The sequence below is a fragment of the Semicossyphus pulcher genome, unplaced genomic scaffold (genome assembly GCF_022749685.1).
Source record: "Semicossyphus pulcher isolate SPU_LCO1_2020_fin unplaced genomic scaffold, fSemPul1.0.p SCAF_41, whole genome shotgun sequence".
Taxonomy (NCBI): Eukaryota; Metazoa; Chordata; class Actinopteri; order Labriformes; family Labridae; genus Semicossyphus; species Semicossyphus pulcher.
The window spans coordinates 181,849-198,386 of NW_027211717.1; the positions used below are offsets into that span (position 1 = coordinate 181,849).

The following is a 16,538-nucleotide window of genomic DNA, read 5'->3' on the forward strand; positions in this document are numbered from 1 at the left end:
TATCTGTGTGTGTGTGTGTGTGTGTGTGTGTGTGTGTGTGTATCTGTGTATCTGTGTGTGTGTGTGTGTGGTCCTCAGTGCCAGCAGGACTTGATCTATAAGTGGCCTCTTATGTCCCGATTGATCGCATTCATTCTTAGATGCAGATCAAACAAAGGAAGTCTGTCGCTGCTGTTTGGAGGGAAAACAAACGTGTGCACAGACTTTATTTTTTATTTTTTGTCATCCTCCTAGTTACCGTGGTAACAGCAGAGCATTTCGATGCAGTAAAAGTCTGCTGAGGAAAGAGGGACAGAGAGAGAACAGGACGGCCTCTTTATTTTTTCTGTCTTCTCTGATGCAGACTGCCTCTTGTTCCTTTTTAAATGTAAATGTTTGTTAGAACGACGATAAAAAGATACAAACCAGGAGGAAACACAGAGAGGCTGTGCATGTGTGGAGAGTTCATCAGACTGTGAGGCGTAAAATAGGACAGACAGCAGCAGAAGCGGTCAAACAGCTGCAACTGTCTGTCATCTGAAATATTAAAATGAAGACGAGTGAAACACAAAGAGACACAAAGACACACTTACTTATCACAGCACAAGCTCTGTATTGTTTTTGCATTAATATTTATATGCTAAAGTTTCAGCAGGAACAACAGAGTTGTTTTCATGTGTTTCTACTGTCGGTTCATTATCAGAGCTGCTGCAGGGCGTGCGGTCTCCATGTAGGCGGCGTAGATGGAGTTAACTGCTATAAAAGCGTGAAACACACCCTGTGGTGGAGCAGCACAAACAGACTCACACAGAGAAATAATGCTTCTTATAATGAAGAGACACTTCACATGCTCATTATGCTCAAGATGTGTGAGGTGAGAGGATAAAACAGCCGGAGGACAGGAGAGTCAGGAAGGAGAATCACATGCTGATGTTCCCAGTGAGGCTGTCAGCCTGCAAACGTCTGACAGAGTGGTGACTCACTCTGCACAAACTATCTGTGTCCTCACCTGTCTCTGTCCTCACCTGTCTCCATCCTCACCTGTCTCCTTCCTCACCTGTCTCCTTCCTCACCTGTCTCCGTCCTCACCTGTCTCTGTCCTCACCTGTCTCCGTCCTCACCTGTCTCCGTCCTCACCTGTCTCTGTGTCTGCAGCAGGTTGTTTTTCTGACCTCACACACCTGCAGCAGCCCGGCGCTGCTCGTCTGTTCCCGTCTTTGTAATTCACTGCTGATCCGCCCACGCAGGCCGGGGTACAATTACTGCCCGGCCGTGAAATAACAGCTTCCTGCTGGCAGGTTTCAGACCTCAGACGTGTCAGAGCTGTGATCCGCCTCCAGGTGCAGCCTTCAGGTGCAGCCTCCAGGTGCAGCTGCTTTCTATCTGCTGCTCGTATTTACGTCCTGGAGAGGCTCTGTCATCGCTCAGATTTGTGTAGTGTATTTAGAGCCGTGACCCTGATGGATGCATTAGCCCTGGTGTTGTGTTTGCAGTGGCTTCACTTCCTTATTGTTTGTGCTGTAACAGGCCTTCAGAAGGTCTGAGTGAGCCATCATCAGTTCTCATAAAGACAAAAGAACACTGTTGTTTGTATTTCTTTAAACCAATAACCATAGTCATAGGATGCAGCGACGGTGCAAAGGGTCCAGAGGCACTGGCATTAAAAAACTTAAATCTCAGATCATAAAAAAAATAACATTCCCATAAAGCTGCTCTGAGTGCTGCTCTCACCTCAGGCCCTGTGTGTGGGGGGGAGGACAGACGTTAAAGAAATCATTTCGTATTCGTTCCCAAGTGCGCGGTGAGTCAGGAAATGACAAGTCACATCGAAACAATCTAAAAAGCTACTTCTTCGTCACGTTCGGGCCACACGCTACGCTACGTTACGTTACGTTACGTTACGCAACGTTTCTTTATTTGAGCAGGGACAGCGCACCAAACCTTATAGAAAACAAGGAAAGGTGTATTGTACCGGGTTTTAGTAAATTAAAAGTCTACATGCAAATTCAGAGCAAGACAAGACAACTGAACTTTTCCTGCGTCAGGACGGTCGGAATATTGTGTAACATGTCCATGATTTAATGTCTAAAACGATTATATGATACGGAAGCCCTAAGCGGACATGCATCTACACATTTTATTTACTCGTGATAACGACTCATTTCTGTTCTCTCGAGATAACAAAGCTGCAGCATCGTAACCTCACATGACCTTTAGAAACACAGAAACAGGCTGAACTTCCCTCATCAGTGTGGGACATTGCAGCGTGTCCTGCTCTGTAACATCGCAGTGAGCCGCCTGTTAAAAAAAACTACCAACATGACTCATCGCAGGAGGGTTAGGGCTAACAGAGTTAATAACATGGAACATGTCTGCTCCGGCTTTCTGTATCTGTTGGTTCAGTCTTTGTTCACAGCAGATGAATCGCTCATCATATTTAACATAACGCTGATGTTATTTGGCTGCTGGTCTTCAGGGACACTCGGGACACTCAGGTGCATCAGGACGTAAAGACGGAAGTCTGTGAGCTTCGTTCTGACGCCATCAAATCTGCACCTACAAACATCAGCGTGTCCGTGACCCTGCAGAAACATTGGATAAAAGTTATTTTGTGCGTCATGTGACCTGAAAACTGAAAGTGGTCACGCTAAAGTCAGCTAATGATGTTTGTTTGAACGCAGCGTGTGATTGGTTCATTCGATTGACGGTTCTCTGTTTGTGTTTGTTCACAGGCAGAAATATAAAAGTACATCACAGAGGTAAGACACACACACACACACACACACACACACACACACACACACACACACACACACACACATACATAGACACTTTAAGGTTAAAGGTTTAAGGTCAGTTCCTCAGTTGAAATGAGTCGACACAGCTGAGTTTAAGTGAAGTTCAGCACACTGAATGGAACGGGTCCTGTTCACTTCATTAAAGTGAGCCTAACAATAAATAAAGAGTTGCTTTGAGTGGAACTCACTCATCAGGTTTGACAGTGTCCTTGGACACATTAAGTGCTCACATCTTTAAAGTACAGCTCACCTAACTTTTTTAAGTCAACGTAACTTCAGAGTTTACAGTGCAGGCGACAGCGCGGTGCTTAGTGATGCAAGCATCCTTGGTAGCCCGCGTCCTTCGAAGGATGCAGCCCCTGAACTGAGACACAGCTTGTGTGTCAGCCCTCTGATTGACAGGCAACCTGTCCAGGTGTAACCCCGCCTCTCGCCCAATAACAGCTGGGATAGTCTCCGCCCCCTGCGACCTGAACAGGATAAGCGCTATAAGCGATAAGTGTGACCATGTTAACATGGAGCTCTTTGTTTCGTCATCAACATGTAAACATCACCACTCACCACCATCCACTGTCTCCAGTGTTGAACCTTCAGTTCTCTCTCGCTCTCTTGCTCCATCGCTCTTTCTGACTCCAGCTGTAACCATGGCAACTGAAAGAGATTTCATCCAGTTTACAGGGAGGTGTTTTGATTGCCATGGTAACGGCACGATGCCTGGCCGCAGCGGAGTCTTTATGTGTCCTCTGTTGTAAACATTTGAAACCGTGAAACCATCCCTCAGATATCCTGTAAAAACACAGAGACGCAGCCTGCAGCACTAAATATACATCCTTTCATCCATCCATCATTCTCTCATCTGTTTATTCATCCCTCCATCCTCTGCGTGTGCACCTGGGCTGTGAGATAGATACAGGACATTTTTACGAGTCGTCTTTGGGGAACAGACTGCACCTTTACACCCACTCAGCCTCTCGGAGCAATAAAACACGGAGCTAATATTTCACTTTTACAGCGAAGGGAACTTTTGGCGCTGCTGAGGGAAATCTCTTGTTTGTCCTCTCAGATTAATATAACATCAAGGGATGTATGTAACATAATAATATCAAAGACAGCTGTAGCCTAGCTTAGCATTTCATGATACAGAAGTTTTGTTGAACTGAGATGAACTCCTCCCGGCTCATGCAGACTCTGAGGATAAAGACATGGATCCGACACGTCTATAAGGCTCATGTTTACTTCCTGCAGGAGACTCCTGTAGCTTTCTGTGGGTGTTGGATGATTGACAGGAGTGTCATGTGACCATCTGGAGGAAACAGATTTTCATGTTCTGGTTGTGTGGTGTGAACAGGACAGCAGCTGTGTGGGTGCAAAGTATGAAGAACGGTACGTCCTCCTGCCAGTTAGCAGGTGTGTGAAGTCTGCAGAGAGGGATGCTGTAGCTCGTATGATGAAGGACAGTTAAGTCCTATTTATACTTACTTTCAGGTTCAGACTGACAGGTACAAAAGTGTGTGAATGTATCAGTAGATGTGTTCATCCTGCAGCAGTGAAACAGGCTGTAACGGCTGCAACATAATCCTTAATGGGTCAAAGGTCGTCCACTAAAAGTTCTTGTTGTTTCCACTGACAGGCTCCATTTACAGAAGCAGGGATCTGACCTCACAGGACACAGAGCTGCTGCTCTGCTCTTACTCTGTTGGTGTTATTGTCTGACTTTGGTGTTTTAAATGGTTACTTCAGATCAACACAAAGTTTCTTCAGCAGTCGTCCAGTAAGCGTCTGGTGTGTTTGCAGAGAGCGTAACAAAAAGGTCTATCTCTGTAGGATCCTTTCTGTAACACACCTGAGCCTGTCAGTGGAAACATGGACACATTCAAACACACAGGACCGGTGACTCCTTTAGACCCTAAAGTATGTAAGAAATAGGGCCTAGTTTAAAAATGCTGGCATGTATCACAGCAGAGGACATTTCTGTGTGCGACCGTTTTACAGATTTTAAACTGGCTGCTGTTTGTTGTCATGGTTTCTTCTTTCACAGTCTGTCAGATTTCAGCAGACGAAGAAGCTTGAACTCTGTAAAAGTTGTCTCCTGTGTACCTGCAGCAGCTCAGACAGCTCTGCCAGATTTGGGCCGCTCTTTATTCAAGTGGGCGGGTAAAAATAGTTTTGGGTGGGCGAGTTCAAGGCTGTGATTGTCTGATTGAAATCAGGAAGCAGCGAGTTGAGGCAGCGGAGCGTGATGAGAGGAAGATAACAGCTGGTACAAGTGTTTCCTGCTGATCCGCTCAGGGAAGGACGGGGCTCTGCAGGAAGATGAAACTGAAACAGCACGGACTGAAGAGAAGTGTTTTACTGCAGATAATGCACCAAAACTACTTCCTGTTTGAACGTTTACAACAGGGAACATGGACAGGACAATTCATACAGGTGAAAGGAGAAGAAGAATCTGTAGTCAGGTTAAAGAGTCGATTGGAGCTTCACGTCACTTAAATAAACTGTATTGTTTTTGGTACGTAGCAAGTCAGCGAGCCAGCTGTTGTAGAAGTAAAATGATAGCTTTTAGCTCGTAGCATTGTCAGCGAGTACGTTGAAGTCATGACCTCATATCTGAGCTAGCCTCTGTTCCACTAAAGCTCCTGCATCTCTAAGCTACCTCTAATATTCCTTAATAAAGACACACTTTCAACTATCGGGTGATGATGCGTCCACATGCAGGCTGCCTTTATTGGCTCTGAAGCTCCGTCCATCCAAGAAGTGGAGACGCAGATAGAGTAGAGTCAGAGGGAACATCCCACGTCTCTTAAATGGCATTCATTAGAGATGCGAGGAAACCAGGGGAGGAGAGAGGAGACAAGGAAATATCTGGAGAGAGAAAGAGACATGGGTTGACCCAGAAGGGGAGGGGGTTTTCCACGTTCCTGTGATGACACAGTTAATGCTGCTGTACCTGCACGGCTCCATTCTGCAGCATCACCAAGTGTCGACGCGTTTTCAGGTAGAAGGAATTCTGTCAGAGAAGAATCAGTGAAAAGACACTTTACAGCCGAGTGAACAGAGCCTCCTCCAGAGCAGGTGTGCAGCATCCGGTACCATCAACACACCACCGAGCCATCCATCTCCTCTGGCAGCACCTCTCAGCCAGCAGGAGTCAAATGACCCGCTTTGCTTCATGTTTCTGTCCCTCTGTGTGTGTGTGTGTGTGTGTGTGTGTGTGTGTGTGTGTGTGTCTGTGTGTGTGTGTGTGTGTGTGTGTGTGTGTGTGTGTGTGTGCTCTCAGGCTGAAGATGGTCCTGGACCAGATGGACCGCGGCGTGGTGGACCTGCAGGAGCTCCGCAGGAACCTGGAGCTCGCCGCCGCCATGTTGGACTCTGTTTATACGGATGAGACCAGGTGAGACTCAACAGGAAGTGAGCCCTCGTCTCTTATCGGCCAAACTGTGTCTGACGGTGTTTGTTTCTGTCTTCAGGCGTCTGTTGGACACCGAGGACGAGCTCAGCGACCTGCAGGCGGAGTCGGTGCCCAGCGAGGTGCGTGATTGGCTGGCGTGTACCTTCAGCAGCAAGATGGGCGTGGCCAAGCGCCGTCCGGAGGAGAAGCCGAGATTCAGGAGCATCGTCCACGCGGTGCAGGCTGGGATATTTGTAGAGAGGTAAAAGACTTCTGTCTTTAAGTTCACCATCTGCCTCCTCAGTTTTAGAGGGACGGTGTAAACGTGTAAACGTCCCATCTTCCTATGACCCCCCCCCCAGAGGTCACCCAGGGCAGGCCTAGTTACCTAAAGCCTGCATGTGGAGCTGATGGGATTATAACTAATGAGTAAACCTCTGCAGCAGGTTCAACATGTCCGCATCATTTAGGACATGAAGTGTTTACATGGGTAACAAAGGTCAATCTAAGGCAGTGCAGGTTAGTGTCCATCAGGCCTCTGGATCACCTGAAGAAGAAGACACAAACATCCGGGCGACCTTCTCCTCAGATGTGATTACAGTTAAACACTGGTTGTGTAACGACGTTAGCGCGCGCTACAGATGGAGATGAAGATCAGGGAGGGAAACTATGAGGTCCGATGTCATTAGAGTGTAAATGAGAGAGTATCAGTTCATCTGCTGCGGCTTAATGACGCATGAAATCAGAAAATATCTGCTGCTCCGTGACGGCGGCGACGGCGGCGCTCGCTGTGTGTGTTTAGAGCTCGGTTACCATGGTGACAAACAATCCATCCCGCTCACAAACTGTGGAGGATGGAGTGTTTGTCTGCACGCAGCTGTCTGTATCACCAAGTGTGAGATCTGTGTGTGTGTGTGTGTGTGTGTGTGTGTGTGTGTGACATCAGGATGTACAGACGGACGTCCAACATGGCCGGTCTGACCTACCCGCCCACCGCTCTGACAGCTCTGAAGGTAAAAACTCTTTCTGCAGGAAGTGACATCATTCATTACTTTTTATAATTATAACATTTTGAATTCTTGAGGTAAGAGTGTAAGGACAGAACTGAAGCGATAGGAAAGAAGAAGGAGGTAGGGAAGAATCAGCAGAGGAAAAGGGAATAAAAAGGTCTGAACGGCAGTGAGGAGAAGGATAGTAAGAGGAAACATTGAAAAGAAAGATGAAAGCAGAAGTGGAGAAGGAAATGAGGAGATAGAGACAAACATGAGGAGGCAGCAAGGACACACAAGTGTTAGGAAGGAGGAAGGAAGGAGCAAAGGAGGAGGTAGAGAAGGAAATCAAGAGGTGTGTTAGGGAAGGAAAAGGTGACTTTAAGGAAGAAAGTAGGAGACTAAAAGCTGGAGGAAGGAAAGGTAGGAAGGAAGGACAGTAGAGAATTAAATAAAGCTGATGGAAGGAGATAGGGAAGGAAAGGATGACAGGATTAACAGAAAAACAGAGACAAAAAAGAAGAAGAGCCAAACAGGAAGGTAGGAAAGGAACAGTGATGAAAGTTGGAGGAAAGGAACAAAAAGAGGAGGGAGAAAAGAAAATGGAGAGGTGGAAGGAAGAGGCTGGGAAGGAAAGAAGGACAGAACAATGTAGCGACCAAAAGGCAAAATAGGAGGAGGAAGGAAAGGAAACAAGGAGGGAGAGGGTAAAAGAACGAGAGATGTAAGGAAGAAAGGATAGAGACAGAGAAGGAAAGGAAACATAGACAAAAAGAGGAGGTAGACAAAGACAGGAGGAGGATTGAAAGGCAATAAGGAGACAGCATAGGAAAGTTTGGAGAGTAAAAGAAGGAAGAAGAAGGAAAGAAGGAAGGATGTAGAAAAGCAGGTAAGAGAAAGTAAAGAAGGAGAGGCAAACAATGGAGGTTGGAAAGTAAAGGATGGGAAACGTAAAGAACAGAAGGAGGAGGTGGAGGAGGAGAGGAGGAGAGGAGGAGGTGGTGTGTGTATGTTGACATGTTTCCTCCTCCTTCCTGCACAAACACTGTAAATTCATTAAATTACATTTATAATGATATAATAAATGTAATTAGAGTGTCTCATTCTGCTGCTCTCAGGATGTGAAACACGATCAATCATAATGTAAACAACCTGAAATATGATCATGACCTCATCAATAATTAGAATCATTCATTTATTTAGTTTCACTTCCTCCTGATGGGAGCAAACGTTATACTCACACCGCCCTCTACTGACACAAGCCTTACATCACAGCTGTATGCTTCTTTATTACCTGTTACATTTAGAGTCTGAGATCATGTTGTCTGAACGTCTGATTCTGATTGGTTGATTTCCAGGAAGTGGATCAGTGGTCCTTTGACGTTTTCTCCTTCCACGAGGCGACCGGAGACCACGCCCTCAAGTTCCTGGTGTATGACCTGCTGACCCGCTATGACCTCATCAACAGGTTCAGGGTACACACAGCTTCATGTCGTTAACACCTGAGGGGAGGGCGGGGCTTAATGTCTGGTGTACGTGGGTGGTACTTCCTGTGGTACTAGCTGTGTCCTCTGTGTGCTCCCGTGTTCAGATCCCGGTTCAGGCTCTGGTGCAGTTCGTTGAAGCTCTGGAAAACGGATACAGCAAACACAAGAACCCGTACCACAACCTGATCCACGCCGCCGACGTCACGCAGACCGCCCACTTCCTGATGCTGCACACGGGTCTCATGGTAACACACACACACACACACACACACACACACACACAGAGGTTTAATACATTGTGTTACTGCTCATAGAGACCATATAAGGAAGTAAAATGCTACTGTGTGTGTGTGCGTGTGTGTGCGTGTGTGTGCGTGTGTGTGCGTGTGTGCGTGTGTGTGTGTCCATGCAGCACTGGCTCAGTGAGCTGGAGATCCTTGCGATGGTTTTTGCAGCAGCGATTCACGACTTTGAGCACACAGGAACCACCAACAACTTCCACATCCACACCAGGTGAGTGTTCATGCATGCAGTGATAGAGTCAGATGATCCATCACACCCTGCCCCGACTTGTATTGATGGCTCCACTGTTCCTGCTTCCACCCACATCCGCACCCTTGGTGTCAGCTCCATCACCAAAACTGCCTTCTTCCATCTGAAAATCATGGCCTGTCTTCGCCCCTCCATCCTCCACAATCCTCAATCCCGTCTGCTCTCCCACTGTCGCAGCAGAGACCACACCCCCCCCGTCCTACAACACCTCCACTGGCTTCCCATCAAATTCCGAATACAATTAAAAATCCTACTAATCACCTACACGGCCCTTCACAATCTTGCCCCCTCCTACCTCACTGACCTCCTTCTCCAATACACTCCAACCCGCAACCTAAGATCTACTGACGCCAGCCTCCTCACCCCTCTCACCCGAGCCAAACACCGGACCTGGGGGAACAGAGCCTTTTGCATTGCTGCCCCCTCCCTCTGGAACTCTCTCCCCCAACACCTCAGAGCCGCTCCCTCACTTCCTTCCTTTAAAACTGCACTCAGAGCCCATCTATTTAAATCTGCTCTTAACCAATGATCTGTGATTATTTCTTTTGAACCTTTTCTGACCTTTATGTGCATATTTAATTTAGTTCTTCATGTATTTGCTATTGTTGCTTCTGTTCTTTCTTTTATGTTAAGTGCCTGAGTACCTTCTTAAAGCGCTATATAAATAAAATGTATTATTATTATTGTTCTTATTACTGTTTCATGTTCTTTAAGGATTGATCTCATGATCTGTGGGTTAGACAGACTGAGCTGATGGAACAGTAAAGACGTGACCCCTTTAAGATGTGTGTAACTCTCAGTCAGCAGCTGATAACAAAGAAACAAGGCCACGCGTCCACGGCTAACAGCTGCTAAATAAAGACAGTGGGCTCAGCTGCCTGAATATTAAACAGCATGTTACAGTGTGTGTGGAAGACCTCAGGACACGTCTCCATTCATTTCATTCACCAGGAAAGCCTGAACAATACGACTCCACTCTGACTCTAAGATGTTAAAGTGATTACTAAATCCAGCAAGACACAGAGTCATGCTAGTGACTGCTTTCAGGCTGCTCTTAGCTTTGAGCTACATGCTAACACGAGCAGGCTAAAGTAATGACCCGCCCTACTCTGCCTCTGATTGGCTAGAAATCACTGCATTTGTAAGTGGTCAAATTAAATTCATTGGGACTCCAGAAGAGCTGAAGGTGTTCCAAATTATTACTGTTATTATTATTATGTTGTTGTGGTTGTTGTTGTTGTTGTTGTTGTTGTGGGCCTTTGTCAGTTAAAACGCTGGCAGACGTCAGCGTGTGATTGGCTGTTGTATCTGTCCGTCAGGTCGGAGGTGGCCATCTTGTACAATGACAGGTCGGTGCTGGAGAATCACCACGTGAGCGCCGCCTACAGGCTGATGGCGGAAGAGGACATGAACATCCTGGTGAACCTGAACAAGGACGACTGGAGGTGATCAAACTCACAGATCACTACGAGCTATCACTGTCAGAGTCATTGATCACTGATCATCAGTGTGTATTGATCTGTGCAGGGAGCTGAGGGCTCTGGTGATCGAGATGGTGATGTCCACGGACATGTCGTGTCACTTCCAGCAGATAAAGACGATGAGGAACGCTCTGACGCAGACACACAGGTACGTGTCTGTGCGTCTATCTGTGTGTCTGTCTGCCTGTCTGTCTGTCTGTCTGTTAATGTGTCTGTCTGCCTGTCTGTCTGCCTGCCTGCCTGTCTGTCTGTCTGTCTGTTAATGTGTCTGTCTGCCTGTCTGTCTGCCTGCCTGCCTGCCTGTCTGTCTGTTAATGTGTCTGCCTGCCTGTCTGCCTGCCTGCCTGCCTGCCTGCCTGCCTGCCTGTCTGTTAATGTGTCTGTCTGCCTGTCTGTCTGCCTGCCTGCCTGCCTGTCTGTCTGGTAACATGAACTAGAAGGTTACTTCAGCCGTCTGTTCTCTGTACAGTCGAATCGTCCATCACGTGATGTCATCTCTTCCATGTGGGTGAAGTTGTGACCTCACACAAACCTTTACATGTTTATAATAATAATAATACATTATACTACATACATACATAATAATGCAGCATTAGGTTGGTGAGCCGCTTCATAAAGAGCACCTTCTGGCAGACTGTGTGTGCATGTGATGAAGACGAGCAGATCCTCAGTGGGAGGTTGGTGAAGCAGACATACGCTCCTGCAGGCTGCTGGACTAGACCGGTCTGAGCGTCCCTGTAAAATACTACAGAGTCTGATCAGGGTCCAGCGTCTGTGTTTGTCAGGCCCGCAGGAAGGAGGGGGGCTGTCACGCTTGGATGAGATTTCAGGGAAGACGCTGTCATCATCCTGTCGACAGGCTGGTTCTGCTTGTGTTCCTGCAGCAGCAGCAGCTGTGTGGAGGATCGGACTCTGCACGCTGTGGTCACAATACAACATAAAAGACACAACAGCGCTCAGCTGACAGGCGGGAGGATGAAGCTGTTTCCCTCTTTTCTTTGCTGTTTCACCTCCAGTTAAGGTTTATTCTGAAATGCTTTCTCGTTAATGGTTTCTGTTCTCTCTCTGCAGTATAGACAAAGTGAAGGTGTTGTCTCTGATGCTTCACGCTGCAGACATCAGTCATCCAGCTAAAGCCTGGCCGCTGCACTACCGCTGGACTCACAGTCTGATGGAGGAGTTCTTCAGACAGGTAAGGGATTACACAAGTGTGTTTAGCTTCTCTCATGAAACCTGCTAACTAGTGTACTGTCTACAGTGGTGTCGTACCGCTTTAAGCAGCTCTGATTCTCCGGGGTTCTTATCAGAATAAAGAAAAAAAAACTTCCTCTGAATTCTGGCATCAAATGTTTCTGTACATCAGCAGCGAGGGCAGCCGCTCACCCTCAGCTCTTCTGTGTGACTTCACACCGTTTGCTTTGTGGTGTTGTTTCTGCTCGAGAGGCTAAAAGTGGAAGTAAACACCACAGAGTGGATTTGATGCTCGTGTTTGCTCGGTGACTTTGTCTCTTCCAGGGAGATAAAGAGGTGGAGCTCGGCCTTCCTTTCTCTCCTCTCTGCGACCGTAAAGCCACCATGATCGCCCAATCACAGATAGGTAAGAACGACCTTCAGCCTTTAGGAGCACAGGCAGGTGAGGAGTGATGGTTACGAATCATAGATACCTGAAGTTACCGTCCTGTGTGTGTGTGTGTGTGTGTGTGTGTGTGTGTGTGTGTGTATGAACTTTAGTGCAACAGTGGCACCTGCTGGTGGTTTGAAGAACTGCACTCTGCTCTCTGAGGGATCATCTGACTATTGAGTTATGAGTTATACCGTCCATCTCTCTCTCCTCCATCCCGTCTCCGTGTGTTTCCAGGTTTCATCGACTTCATTGTGGAGCCGACCTTCAGCGGTCTGATCGACACTACAGAGAAGGTGATTGGACCTCTGATAGAAGAGGACAGGAAGGCCAGAGAGACCGGAAACAGGAGGTCCAGGTACTGATTCCACATTTGCTGCTCATTTTCAGGACGCTGAAATAACTGCATCATGTCTGTCTGCAAGATGAGAAGCAAACTCCTTTAAATTGCATGTTTTTTGAATGGAGTTTGGTTTGACCACCTTGATGCAAGACTCGGGATGTCAGGAGAATCTCTAGACTTTTATGCTAATGGTCTGATCACACCTTAACTCTGCTCTCCTCCAGTCTAACAGGAAGTGGTTCAGTAACCGTGGAGTCGGTGCAGAGACACAGTAGTGGTCGCCATGGGAACAGTGATGATGGACACATGGACTTTTCCCTGACAGCCATCGACCTGCCTGCTCTGAGGGTCCACCTGTCAGGTGTCATCGGCAGCAACAAGGACAGATGGAAAGAGCTGTCTGTGCACGGTACACACACATGCTAATGTTAGCATTTAGCTCAAAGCGCCGCTGTTAGCTAGCATAGCTTTAAACTCTGTTTTTAGTTGTTACTCGATGTAAATGAACATTTTCTGCACACTTCTTCACATGTTCAGTTTCTTTGAAATGGAGATGTTGTGCTGATGTTAGCATTTAGCTTGCTGTTGTGCTAGCTTACTCCAAGTGTTGTTGTGTTTTCTGTAAATTTAAATACGTTGTATTAATATCTTTTATTTAGACACACAGAGATCTGCATCACATGTTCCCTCTCATAGATATAAAACAAATATTTATCTCTGAAGCTAAAATGTTCTCGTGTCTGATTGTTCACAGAGCTGGCCAATAAAGAACAAGAGGAACAAGAGGGCGTGGCCTCTAATAACAACTCAGACAACCAATCAAATGCCTCACCCAATCACAGTGTCCCTGACAGACACACCTCCGACCAATCACAGAACTCCGATGACCGCCCTCCTGAAGAAACACAAGAAGACAAATCACCTTCAGATCACCTGACCTGGAACGGTACGAAAACATGATGTCAAAAACGTTTGCTACTGTAACACTTCATCAGCTGACCTGTTGCCTTGGTTACCATTGCAGGGGCGGGGTCAGCGGAGGAGAAGGAGGAGGAGGAGGTGGAGGATGAAGTGCCTGAAAACGCCTGAGGACGCTCCACGGCTGACTCACTGCCGCTGTGACTGACTGTGGCTTCTGTTTAAAACACAGCAGCTGACTCAGAGGCCCCTCAGTGGACCCCAAAGGGCCCTCAGACCTTATGTTTACAACCGTCCATGAAAAAAATCACATTCAAAGTGAATCCATCCATCATCAGAGAACAGCTTCTTAGCAGCCTCATGGTCACAGTGCTGAACGTGTTAGTGATTTTATTAGAGACTCAGAGGAACAAAGATTAGATAGAAACCAAATTACAGACAGACAGGTGAAGACCACAGAGCGCAGAGCGGCTCAGACGCTCCTGTTCGTGGTTAAAGCAGGTTAAAGGTTCTTAATCTGGACCAATCAGACCTGGAGCTGTTAAGAAGCCGTGCTGGAGGTTCTCTGAAAGAAGCTGAACTCTTATAAAATATTAAGTGTGAAAGAGAGGCGACTGCTTTGTTCTCCTTTCTGGGTTCAAATAATCAAGAATGTTGTGCTTCTGGCCACACCCCAAAATGTGATGTCATTCACCATGTTCACATGGCGGCCAATTCCCTCTGACATCACAATCTATCGTTATCATTTCAACAATATTCACTGAAGAGTGAAAATCTGGTTCGTAATCAGGTCATGTTTCAATTTTAAAAACATATTTCATTTTACAGACACCAAGAGCAAAGTCACATCAGTTAGCATTCAACCAACTCCTAGCTAATATGCTAATTATACTGTACGCTGGCTAACGTAACTTTTACCTGGTAATTAACTCCTTTACTATCAAATGTATCCTAAATGTTTCAAAGTTATACTAGCTAAGAAGTGGTTGAATGCTAACGTTAGCTGTAGTCTAACGTCGACAGACTTGTTTAGCTTTGGAGCGTCTTAACTAGCCTGTGGTGACGCAGCGAGCCTATATCAACTTGTTTCTATCCTCCTACAAAGTGGCTCAGCAAAGTTCAGGATGAGTCCTTAGGAAAATAAGCTGCAAGCTAATTGACGTAGCCAGTATTCACAATGCTAGTTAAATCCTGAAGCTGGCTAGCTCACCACTAGCATATTAGCCAAATAGTAACATGCTAACACCACTCAGACCCTGTGGCATTTTAAAGATACAGGAATGTAGACACTTCCCATGTTCTAATCATGTTTCCCTCTTTAATGATGAATGTAAAAACAATATGATAACAATATTTATAAAACTCTGATAGTGATAAAGACACAACAATAAAATGCACAACAATGTATGAGTAGGACAGGAGGACCAAAAAAAGACTTTAGTCCAGCATTAAGACAAAAACGACGCCTCTGGTTTGAACCCACAGAGAGCAGAGCAGCAGCAGCCAATCAGTGTGGATTTCCAATCAATCATGTGATCGCTTTAAAGGAAGCTTTTGTTTACAGCACAGGTGGTCTTGTTGTTCTCTGGCCAATATATTCACAGGTTAGCTAACATTATACTCTCACACATCTTTGTAGAAACTTCTTTGTAGAACACGCTGATGGAAAAAGATTTACAGCTAAACACCAGAACTTTTCTGTCTGAAGACGTCGACTCCGAGCTCAGATGCTCGCTTGTTTCTGTACTCCTGACTGTTGAACGGCCGACGAGCTGGAGGGCGGAGCCAACATGGCCGACATGGAAACTCTTTAGGTCCTCTGAGCACTGTGTTTGTTCATGCAATGTGTGCTATAGTCATCATGTGCTCTTTGGCTGTGTGCGTGTGTGTGTGTGAGAGAGAGAGTGTGTGTGTGTGTGTGTGCTCTGTATACTGTACAGCTGTTTTCTGTATTATTGTATTAAACATTCTGAACTACAGCCTCCTCCTGACATTTTCATATCAAGTCTGTAGTCATGAGCTAGCATCGTTAGCAAGGTGCATGTGTAATTAGCGGTTATATTAATTTGGATGCTAATGTTGGCTAGCTAAAAACAGGCTTTAAACTCAGAGTGTCTCTTAGTGCAACTAAACTCTGAAGACATTTATCTCAATGGGAGCATCAGTGACTAAATGAACATCATGCTGTGTTGAAGAAGACTTGAAACTAGAGACTGAGACCATAAAGTCATTAGGAACATGTTTACTGAGGGAATACATCAGGAGAGGAGGAGGAGCATGTTCTCATAGACTTCTATAGGATCTGACCTCTGGAGGCGCCCCCTGCTGGACATTAGAGAGAATGCAGGCCTAATTGTTTCACTTTTCAGAACCTTATACCCCATACTCTACTACACTGTAGTGTTATATATATTATGTTAGTATGATATACAGTTTAATTACATTGTACACTTTATTACTTACAAACACGTATCATGTAAGAATCATATTTGATATTGTTCCGGTGTCTTCAGTCTAAATTAGTCTTTAAATACTGGTTGTCAGTGACTGGGAGTCAGCAAAGACCTGTGTCTGTTGTCATATGTTAAAGGCTTCATACTAAATAAAATATGAATAAACCAGAGGATGTGTTACGATGCAGCACGATGTGAGAAAACTACGTTCAGAGGGGAAACTTAGCCAGGAGTGTTTCTAACATTTTAACTTAAATCACAGAGATTTAAAGATGAACTGTCAGAAACATTTCATGTTCCAGTTTAAAGACTTTAATATAACCACGAGTGTCCTCAGACTGTGTGTAAACATCATCCATCCACTCTGATGCAGTGTGTTCCAGCTGGCTGTAGGGGGCAGTGTGAGCAAACCAGTGTTGATGCTGGAGTGAAAATCTTTCTGGTTCTGTAACTGAGCACCGAGCGAGACAGAAACAACCTGCTGAAAACAAACACACTGACATTTAAGCAGTTATCAGTTATGTGTTAA

General features: G+C 46.0%; 1 protein-coding gene across 2 annotated transcripts in view; it reads left to right on the top strand.

Moving 5' to 3' along the window:
- The window catches only part of pde1a (phosphodiesterase 1A, calmodulin-dependent), a 43,731-nt gene extending 28,196 nt beyond the window's left edge, over positions 1-15,535 (top strand). The window contains exons 2-16 of one of the 2 annotated variants that reach the window (XM_069680746.1): positions 2,712-2,738; positions 6,055-6,168; positions 6,245-6,427; positions 7,112-7,178; positions 8,513-8,629; positions 8,746-8,886; positions 9,054-9,154; positions 10,513-10,638; positions 10,721-10,822; positions 11,746-11,866; positions 12,190-12,271; positions 12,533-12,653; positions 12,863-13,047; positions 13,393-13,584; positions 13,663-15,535. In XM_069680746.1, coding sequence (XP_069536847.1) covers positions 2,712-2,738; positions 6,055-6,168; positions 6,245-6,427; positions 7,112-7,178; positions 8,513-8,629; positions 8,746-8,886; positions 9,054-9,154; positions 10,513-10,638; positions 10,721-10,822; positions 11,746-11,866; positions 12,190-12,271; positions 12,533-12,653; positions 12,863-13,047; positions 13,393-13,584; positions 13,663-13,727 — 1,744 coding nt within the window. In that variant the 3' untranslated portion in view covers positions 13,728-15,535. The remainder of the gene's footprint in view (positions 1-2,711; positions 2,739-6,054; positions 6,169-6,244; positions 6,428-7,111; positions 7,179-8,512; positions 8,630-8,745; positions 8,887-9,053; positions 9,155-10,512; positions 10,639-10,720; positions 10,823-11,745; positions 11,867-12,189; positions 12,272-12,532; positions 12,654-12,862; positions 13,048-13,392; positions 13,585-13,662) is intronic. The other variant, XM_069680747.1, reaches the window with a different exon arrangement.
- Positions 15,536-16,538: the final 1,003 nt, after the last annotated feature.